Source organism: Abrus precatorius, unplaced genomic scaffold, assembly GCF_003935025.1.
Source record: "Abrus precatorius isolate BTA unplaced genomic scaffold, Abrus_2018 Scaffold8, whole genome shotgun sequence".
Classification (NCBI taxonomy): Eukaryota; Viridiplantae; Streptophyta; class Magnoliopsida; order Fabales; family Fabaceae; genus Abrus; species Abrus precatorius.
This window is the reverse complement of record NW_020874428.1, coordinates 20,932,301-20,942,855: the sequence shown is the minus strand read 5'-3', so window position 1 is coordinate 20,942,855 and position 10,555 is coordinate 20,932,301. Positions and strand designations below refer to the sequence as shown.

Below are 10,555 nucleotides of genomic sequence, written 5' to 3'. Positions count from 1 at the left end.
AATGCCCAATTATTCCAACTCGTTTATCAATAGATAAATAAATTTAAATTTACGGTCTACTGTTCGAATGAATTAAGTTTATATTTTAAATCTTTCTAAAAAATTTTATTAAAATTTAATATCTATAAAATTAAGAAGTTAAAATTTAATATCTTTCCTCAACTCTCTTAGTATTGAATAACTTTTTTCAACTAACTTAACGTTTACATACACAGCATATTATATTATTTACTTTTTTATTTAAAATTATTTATAAATAAGCTCAAAAATACCTTCTATATCATTATAAATAATTTATTTTCTTTCTCCTTTCTTTTTTATTATTTTGCCTTTTTTCTATAAGACATTTTTTAATTTCTTGTGAATTTCTCTTTTAATTTCGTAATACACAATTATAATTTACAAATTATACAATTAAATTTTTTTTCTTTTTTGTTATTTTTTAAATTTTATAATTTCTTTATTTAGTAATTTTTTTGTTAGATTGTACAGTTAAGTTTGTAGATGATGAGGGTTGAAGGGTGTTTTTGAAGGAAAAATCATATTTTAATTAAAAGTTTTTGTTAGAGATTGAGAAAATAACAATAATGAATGAATGTAGTTGAAGAAAAACCTAATAAAAAGATTCATGTGCTAGCTAAGATTGATTGGCACATGCTTAATAAATCAAAGTTTTATTTCTTAGTGTTGCATTTTTCTTGTGGAGTTTCTACAACCCTTTCCATAATTAAGTAAAATGCTCAAGATTTTGGAGAAAGTGAAAGATTTAAGGACCAAATTGAAGTGATTGAGATTGAAGAATGAGTAGATCAAACTTCTAGAGGGGATGAAGTTAGGGTTCAATACCCTAGGGAACAAACTAACGTTTCTTGTGACATCCAGGCTTCTAGGCGAAGGCGAAGAGTGCTTGTTTGTGCAAATATGTGGCATGGACAATGAGCGGCTCTTGGCAAGTTTCCAGCGATAAGGAACACATGAACGAATCAAACTTACACCAGAATGAGAGGAATCCAGAGACTGTGTATACAGTTAAGAATAGCTTAAAAGAATTGATTAGGACTATCTATACCAACAAAATGCATTTACTTTTCAATGACCTATCACTTAAGAACTCCAAAGTTAAGTGTGCTTAACTTGAAGAAATTATGGGATGGGTGTGAGTGAGGACAAAGTACAATGAAATGTGTTAGTTATGAGAACAATCATCAATGCTTAATAAGTTGTCAGGTTGTTACATTCCTTTCAATCATCGTTGCAAACGAGATTAGAGTTTTGCTGTGAAATTAATTGTGAAAATTGAGAAGAAACTAAACCACTTTCTTTTGTATTTGGCCAACAAAATTTTTTATTACTTTTGTGTTTAGGGAGTTTCAAGAATCATGGGTTGTAGCAGTTAAAAACTTGAACGCTTCGCAAGATGGCTTAATGTCATGAATGTTACAAATTTTGTCAACGAAACACTTTGTCAAAATTATGCAAAATAAGCCACACAGAACATTTTTGCATTGCCATGACATTGTGCTTCCATTTCCATTCTTTAGACATTTGTTTGAAACAAACTACATTCATATTTTGAGTTGTTTCATTGGTTTTAAATTTTCTTTAAGACAAGATATACTTAAGTGTTTCTAAAGGGTTGGAGAAAGGTGGAAGTTGAGTGGCGAAGAGTAGGAAGGAGAGAGAAGAAGAAAAAAAGTTAATGGAGGAATTTGTTTATAAATCAAAAAATATACTTAAGATTTATTTGCACATATTTAATTTTAAATAATAAAATATTAAAATAAATAAATTAGGTGACATGTTATGTGAGAGAGTATTAAATTAACTTTTTATTTTTTTTAACTTTTCAGAAACTAAATTTTAACAAAAAATTTATCATAAAATACTTAATATTTATAAAAATAAAAAATTTAATTAAGCTTTTTTAATATTAAAAATTTATAAATAACTTATAATTATATTTGTCTGAAAAATACAAATATTAGAAACATTTTTTTAACATGTTTTTTTAAGACATTTTTCACTATTAGCTAAACGTTATTTTTCATTTATAATTTAATGATTTTATGTCATATTTTTATATTTTTAATTAATTATTTTAATTAATAATATGTTTAAAAAATGTGTATTAAATAATGTATTTCTAAACCTTGAATTGATAAATTTTGGTTAAATATTTCCTTAATAATTTTTTTAAAATATTAAATTTTATTAACTCAAATATTGAGTTATCTAATATTATCTTTATAATTATTTATAGGTATGTAATTTTATAGCTGTAAAAATATATTATACATCAAAATAAAATTTAACAAAATATCAAACTATATTTAAATTTATAAATTCTTGTAAATTTTATTTATTTATTGAGATTTTTTAAAATGACAATTAAATTGATTAAATTCAATGTTTATAAAAGTTATTAAGTAAAGTAGGTTAACCTTAACTTATTTCATCTACGTGTGTGTTATAAGATTTTCTTTATAGTTATTAATATCAAATTAAGCAGTCATACGTATAGGCATAAAAAAATATTACGTATTAAAATAAAATTTTATAAAATACCAGACTATTTTTAAAATTTATAAAATATAACCGACTTTTTAAAAAAATTTAAAACAATAGTTAAATTAATTAAATTCAATATTTACAAAAAATCATTAACTAAAGTAACCTAAACCAAGACTTATTCCATAAATATATAAATAAAAGGGATACATTTACTTCGAAGATAAATTCAGATAGCTTACTTCGTTGAATAACTTATTATTAATTTAACAAATATAATTGTTTAATTGTGTAATATTTTTTAATAATCATGAACATAAAATTTTATTTTTAATATCAATAATCATGTTATCTTACAATAAACATTTACTTATTGTTTAAATAATATAATATATGTTAAATAAAATTGATTAACGAAGTATTAACTCATTCTAAAATTGTTTAAATTTCATAGGCTCCATCTTTTCAGCGATTTAATTTAATTGTTAGATTAACAAAATTTAATATCTATAAGTTATTAAATTAAAAAAGTTTACCAAGCCCACCACTTTAAGATACGAACAGTGGAAGCATAAAACAATTGAATTGGATATTGATAGTTCTAAAATATTTACATAACGCTGGACAAATTATATAATATGACAATGCAAAAACATGAGTTCTCAGACGTATAAATATTTTGCTTTCCAATAAAATTAAACAAAATACAAAAATATTTTGCTGAGGTTTTAACAGCAACATAAGATGTGTGAAAATAAAGCCAAACACAGGACAAACAGGAACTTCCTTCAGAAAAACTATCTAAGCGTTTCATCCAACACTTATACCATACATCAACACCAGCGGAATTTTTGGAGTGACCTTAAGTTAGGGAGCCAACAAGAAGAACTCTAATTCCTGCACAGTGCATACCCATAATATGATCAGTAATTTGCATGCATGATGTCCCATGCAACATACAACGTTGTGGAATGAAAATCATTAACTAATTCCGTTGGAAAAAAGCACCGGTCCGTCGTTATCAAGTTCATAATGAAAGACAGTACCAACCCTGAATATGGTAGCAATTTCGTATGTAAAAACATATAATCCTTTGTGCCATGTAGAAGCATGGGATAAGAAAAGTTTGTCAGAAGACAGTGCATACTCATTGCAGCACATAATCCATGTTTCTCCAAAAACAAAACACAAACCCCCCAGCCAGATCTGTTTGATGAAATAACAGATAAGTTTGAACTAACCTTCTTTTGCCGTTTGGAACAATCAATCCTCTCTTCTCTAGGCTTTTATATCGATCTTTTATAAGTGTGCAGCAACCCTAAATATGAACCAACATGGTAGGAAAATTTACTCCCATGTTTACTAAAACTAAGACACCAAAATAATCAAAATTGTAGCAAGAGGAAACAAGTCTACCTTAAGTTTCCGAATGGATCCAGTTATCTCTTCACTTAATAAAACTTGAACAGGACCAGGCTCAAACCTGTTGTCATGAGAAAGGAATAGCAATTATAACTGGGATTTTATTTGAAGGGACAACAAGTAACAAAAGCCCCACAAAAACTTAACTGGTAAATTTTTATTGTACAAATAAAACAATAATGATTTCCTGTCCTAATACATTAAACAACACTTGTAAATTAAGATACAAAAAAGAGACTGCTTACTTGTACTTCCCTAAGCGTGGTGGGCGTGTCTTCAACATCTCTTGTTTAGCCACCTGTCGCCTAAGATGTCTTCTCTTCTTTTCCTCATCTTCTTGCTCAATTTCCTCAATGATTTCTGGTATGCTGTAAGCAGAAGAACAAAAGATGCTCAACTATCATCTTTTATTGTGATGCGACTGAGTGTGAGAGGGGGGTCATATTACCTATCAATTTCCTTCGACAATTCCACTATCTTCTTAGTTTCTTCTTCTTTTTTCAGTTGTTCTTTCCACCTAGCTCTCTTATTCAATTCAACTCTTGTTACTCTCTTTGTTTTAATAGGCCTGTCCGATGATTATTCAAACAATAAAAGTACATCAGATGATTCGAAATTAATGATTTAGTAAATAAAATGATGCACACTTATATTATGTGCAAATATACAGTATAGATATAATGCAGTGTTCATAAGGATGTTATGAAAGAAATCAAATCACATTTACATAATTTATTTTATTCCAAAAATGGTAATGTGTTCTCTATAAGTAAAAAATAGTTTAGGCATATAAGAATTTAATTAACTTTAGCAAGCGAAAAAATGGAACATAAAATAATGAGCAGAAGTAGAAGAGAAAGAGAAAAAATGGAACATAATGTTATTTGACTTGATGAGTAATGTATACAGACAAAAAAGTATAATACAGGGAAATTATCATAAAGTTAATAAACAGTATTTAAACAAATTTAACTTATGATAGCTCACCTTTTCTCTGATGCAGCTTCTTCATTTTCACCCTCATTTTCAAGAAGACTTTCATCGTCATCACTCCCACCGTCCACATCAAGAAAATACATCTGACAAAAAAGCAGGTTATTGAAAAAGCAGGACCAACAACAAAAGCCATACAAATTCAAGTGCCTAAAGCTTAATAAATGAGACAGAGAATTTTCCCTACAATAATTATATAAACAAAGAGAATGAGACTCACATCTTCTTCAGCAATAGCCTCACCAGGAACAGTTAATGGCACTGGTTCAGGGCCCAATTCATTTTTGTAGATTTTTTGCATTTCCTCTGCAACAGCAGAAGCTAACATGTCCTGGTTTAACAGTTAAATTTTTTAAAACTCTTCATCAAGAAGCATGCCAAAAAGAAAAATCACAAATAACAGGGGAAAGGATCATTTATTAAGAAACTACCTGGTGACTTTCATGTGAGGGGTTGAAAGAGCAGCCTGGAGGATCAACCTCTACTGCTGGAATAAGAGCAGGCTTTGATACCTGTTAACCATATAGCCATCATATTATCAACTAAAACACTAAAAGGGAAGCAAAAATAAAATGAAATATGAAATCCACAAATTAGAATTGATAATGTTCTAAAGTATACCTTCTTCAACTTGTTGGTATCCCCATCTGCATGATGATACCAAAGAACCGTGTTTAACATCTCATAATTAACACAAAAAATAAAGCAAAACTTAAATCAACAACATACAAGGTACCTTTATCACTCCATAGATCAAACATGGCAGAATCAGCCTAACAAAGATCATTAGAGACAATAAACGTTAATAAAACAAATTTTAAATAATGTTTAGAATAAAAGGACTCCAAACCAAATATAATTTCAGCTGAGAATTTACTCAAACATGGGCAACCCCTACTACTACTTCATCCTTTCTGCATCAATGCACAACTTACTGACCTTATCATCATCCTGGTTGACCTCTTTGATCTTAGAGACCACATTGCGAATTTTAGAGCACTTCTTCAGAATAGAAGATGGCACTGGCTTAACAAACTGGTTTTTCAGTAGTATACTATCACAACGAAGCACTTTCTCCCTGTGCTTCTCGATCTTCTTCTTCACCGCAATATCTAGCAATTCAATCACATCATCAAATTAGGAAAATCACCCATTCTAGTGTAAAGCAATCAGGCAACACAGTTTTTTACATACCGAACAACCAAGCAAGAACATTAGCTATTATATAAATTATAATTGGTTTTTCCACATAAATTAAAAAATATATATATCATATACTAATACAAGCTTGTGTAAATCATAGCAACACATAAATAATTATAATCGACCATTTCCACTTTTTCTCGTTATGCATAATTTACACGTCACTACTCAGTTAAAAAATAATTATCAATAACTTAATTTTGAGATACAAGGCAATAATAATACATTATCAAAGAGATACCTTTGGACTTGTCTTCAAAAAAGAGGGAATCGCTGGGAAGGGTTTGGAGAGAGCCACCAGAAAGAGCGTCCTTCGTTGATTTCTCGAAGAAATCTTCGATGTCTTGGGTGCTGATGTTAGCCCTCCATGCCTTCTTACCCTTTCTTGACCCTTTTGATTTCTTCCCCATTCTCCCACTTGCAGCAATGTCTATGCTTATGCTTCAGTTCAAGTGTTTCAGAGACAAGGGTTTTCACTTTTCTGAAGCAACAACCCCTGCTGGCGGCATGACACAAGGAGGTTTTATTTGTTATTCAGAGGCAAAACCATCTAGCGGTGCTCTACTACGTGGGCCTTAAAATAAGCCCGGACCAAAATGATGGGCTCTTCTAATTTGATGTTTCCGGCCCTTGACCAAAAATGAAATAAGGAAAGAAGTTAGGTCTATAATGACAAAAACAATACAAAAAAAGTTGGGTCTATTAATGAACCAAAAACAAAAAGAACTCAGGTCTATTTAACGAAGTCAACGTGAGAATATGATAAAAATATAATATTATTATTTTTATATATGAAGTAAATCAATATATATATATATATATATAATTATGTTATTTTATTTAACATTTGAGATAAACAAACAATAATAAAATACAATATAAAATTATTAGAAAATATAATTTTTTACTTCAGTTTAATAATTTTACTAGAAATATATATAAATATTAAAAATATTTTTTACATTTAAATATTGTTTTAAATAAATTATAATTAAATAATTAAAATATCAAAAATTATAATCATTTGAAAAATATTGAAATATACTTTATAAAAAATTATAAATAATTAATTTGTTATAATATATTAAAAAGGATAGGAGGTATGAATAATAAAAAATTATTAAAGTTTAACGATTTTTTAGGCATCGCTTACTTTAAGACGACAATTTGAACTATTTAAATAAAATATATTATATTAAATAATTTATTAAAATAAATATTAAAAAATTATAAAAATTATAAATTATATTATTGTTATTATTATCAATCTCATATTTGTTGTCTATTAATATATATAGATAAAATTACTTTGTTATAAAATTATTTACATTTATTGTCAATTATGATTATAATTATAATTATTAAATGTATGTATATACTTAAATCATGAAATTTAATAAATATTTCAACTGATTTTTTATTCAATTTACTATTTTAGGTAAGTCACCGTTTCAATTTTTTTAAAAATTTCTCTTCAAATAAATACTAATAAAATACTTATTATTGCTTTATTTTTCATTTTAAACACCTAACTAAGAGTAACGAACTAAAGACTAAAGATGACAATAGGTGTGAATTCAATACTGATAATAAAAAAATCTTGCAAAAAGATATCTATTGAACTTTTTAGGTTAAATTATAAATATATTTTATTCAAGATAATTTTATTATAATTAAGAGTAATTATTATGTGTATCTATTAGAAACTCAAATTAATATCACATTTTAAAATAAAATAATTATTTACCGATTGATTCACATATTTAATAATTATCAATTTATCAAATTTAAGTATGGATATAGAAAATTATATGAATAAGTATGTTATATTATCTATATTAATCCATTTGCACTGTCTTTATATATGACAATAAAATAAATTAACATTATAATTTAGTTAGTAAAATAAAACTTAGTTGTTATTTTTTATATTTATTACATACTTGCATATAACGTAAGACTGATTTTTTATTTGAAAAATAATTATTATAATAAGTAAATTACTGTAATTATATAACTAATTAAAGATCACAAGTCATTCTTTCTTATCCATCTACATTCTCTAACATTTTATTTGGATGAGATGAAATTAAAGGGTAAAGAAAGAAGTGACAAGAAAATTATATATATATATATAGTTTAGATGGTAGTAAAAAAGAAAAAGAGGAAATTGATTTCATATGCAACACATGAAGGGCATGATTCATCTTTCTAATTAATTTTTATAAATATTTGAAATACAATTCAATTATTTAATTTTTTTACTCTTTTTATTTATACAAATAAACGGGATGATTTTTTTAATATTTTTTTCCTGTTATTTCAACTCATCCAAATATTAAGTACTTTTCACTTTATTTTTTTAATTTCATCTGACATCCAAACAAAATATAAAAAAAAATATAAATTAGAATATAAAATGTAATATAATTTTTTTTAACATTGTATATTTTTTAGCCTGAACCTAAAAGTATTAATACAATAATTGATAATATTTATCTATATTATTATTATTATTATTATTATTATTGCCTAATATCATTTTACATTTCACCCTTTTTCATAATTTTTTATTTTAGACAAATGAAAGTATAATTTATAATCTTTTACTTGTATACTTTAATATTAGAAGTTCACAATTTCTTTATATTTTTCATAAGAATTGTAATTTTACAAAATATTTATTGTGTTTTTAATTGTTATAATTGGTAAAAAAAAACATATGTTGGATAACTGAATTTTAAATAACGAAGACTCGTTTGGAGATTGAGATACTTAAAAAACATGAAAACACGAATAAAAAATATTATCTACAAATATAAAACGCATGTAATTTTGAAAAAAAATTACAAAAATAAATACTAAAATATCTTAATCATACTTTATTCACTGTGATTCCTAACCAAGGCTTGTTTACTTAAATTGACAATGCCAATACCTTTTGAAAAACAAACTTAGTTGAAATGGCAAAGCTCTAAACCATCTTTTGATGTAACAGGTCAATTTATTTAAAAAGCAATAGAATATTTAAAATAAAAGCTCTTTTTTATTACATAAATTAAAAACAAAAATGACTTGGTTTACAAAAATTCAGAACACAGTGAATTTATTTGACTGAAAAAGTAGAGAATGCATGATTGATTGTGGGAAAGAAAATAAACTGGAAAGTCAAAACAAAACAGCAACTAAAATGGGTCACGAAATTGATTTCCATAATTAACGCGACGGGCCATGTTATTAATTGATTTATGAACGATGTGGGACATAAGGGAGACCAAATACCAACAACTTTAGCATCCTATCGAAAGCATCAGGTCCCACACATCACCTTCGTTTCCATTCACTTCACTCAATCAATGTCACCATCCATCATCATTTCGCCACCTTCTAATTCTGTGTTCACTGCATTTCCCCCATCTCCATGCGTTCTTCATTCTCCCCTGTTTCTATGGATTTCCCCTTTGCATCATCACCTTCCTTCTTTGCTCTTTCCCCTTCTACCAACATATATACATACAGGGACATTTGATACTAATATAATTTAGTTATGTTATACACTTTGTAACTTAATTGCTTTCCTCTAATATACCACTCACATATATAACGAAAAGAATTAATAAATTATGTGTCTTTCTTTATATAAATTTATTCTGGTTACACTTTCTTAATTATTTCACATGCAGCCAACTAAACAACATGTCTGCACCCTTCAAAATTAATATTTTTAAAATTAAAATAAAGTAACATGTTCAAATAATTTTATCATTTTATTGTTTTTTATTTTTTGCTATCTGATTTGATCTCAATTAGAAACACAACTTAATTAAACCCTTGTCTTTTTTCAATTTTTTTCTCTTTTTACTTGGTTTCGTTTACACCCAAAAACAATATTAAATTAGTTTGTTGACAGTTTACGACTTAAATCTTTGACCAATTTATTCTTTAATTTACTTTGAAAACAGTCATTGACCAAGATTTACCATACATCACTTTTACATTATCTAAAGTGTTAAATACAAATATTAAACTGACATCATCAACTTAAATTATTATTTCTAACTTGAATTATTATTATTTTTTATATAGACCAAATTAATTTTTAACAAAAGATAATTGTGGAACAATAACTTTAATTCATTATTACTAATTAAGCTAAAAATTATATTGTATTAGTTGAAATCGCATTAAATAGTTTTTGTGTACAAGATCTTCAGGGGAAGGAATGAGTTAAATATAAAGTTTATTTTGTGACATCTCAAATGCAAAACTTTATAGGATTTAGATTTCTCATTTTATTTACCAACTCTTAATATTTTTATATGTAAAAAAAAACTTAATTTAGAGATGAAACTTAATTTATGACAAATTTAACAAATATATTATTAAAAAAAATAGATGGTCTTCCTTTTCATTTATGAGATTTAAAATT

The 10,555-nt window shown here is 26.3% G+C and overlaps 1 protein-coding gene across 2 annotated transcripts; it reads right to left on the bottom strand.

Annotated features, from left to right (window-relative positions):
• Positions 1-3,078: 3,078 nt before the first annotated feature.
• Positions 3,079-6,652, bottom strand: LOC113847050 (ribosome biogenesis protein NOP53). Of its 2 annotated transcripts, none has more exons than XM_027475894.1 (12): positions 6,368-6,652; positions 5,863-6,035; positions 5,660-5,696; positions 5,545-5,570; positions 5,355-5,435; positions 5,144-5,254; positions 4,918-5,009; positions 4,379-4,498; positions 4,176-4,298; positions 3,925-3,991; positions 3,750-3,826; positions 3,079-3,405 (listed from the first exon to the last, which is right to left on the bottom strand). In XM_027475894.1, the coding sequence occupies exons 1-12, from the start codon at positions 6,534-6,536 to the stop codon at positions 3,399-3,401; spliced, it is 1,083 nt and encodes a 360-aa protein (XP_027331695.1). In that variant the 5' UTR covers positions 6,537-6,652; the 3' UTR covers positions 3,079-3,398. The 2 variants fall into 2 exon arrangements, with proteins under 2 accessions (XP_027331695.1, XP_027331694.1); XM_027475893.1 differs by having other exon boundaries at positions 3,137-3,408.
• Between the last annotated feature and the right edge of the window lie 3,903 nt (positions 6,653-10,555).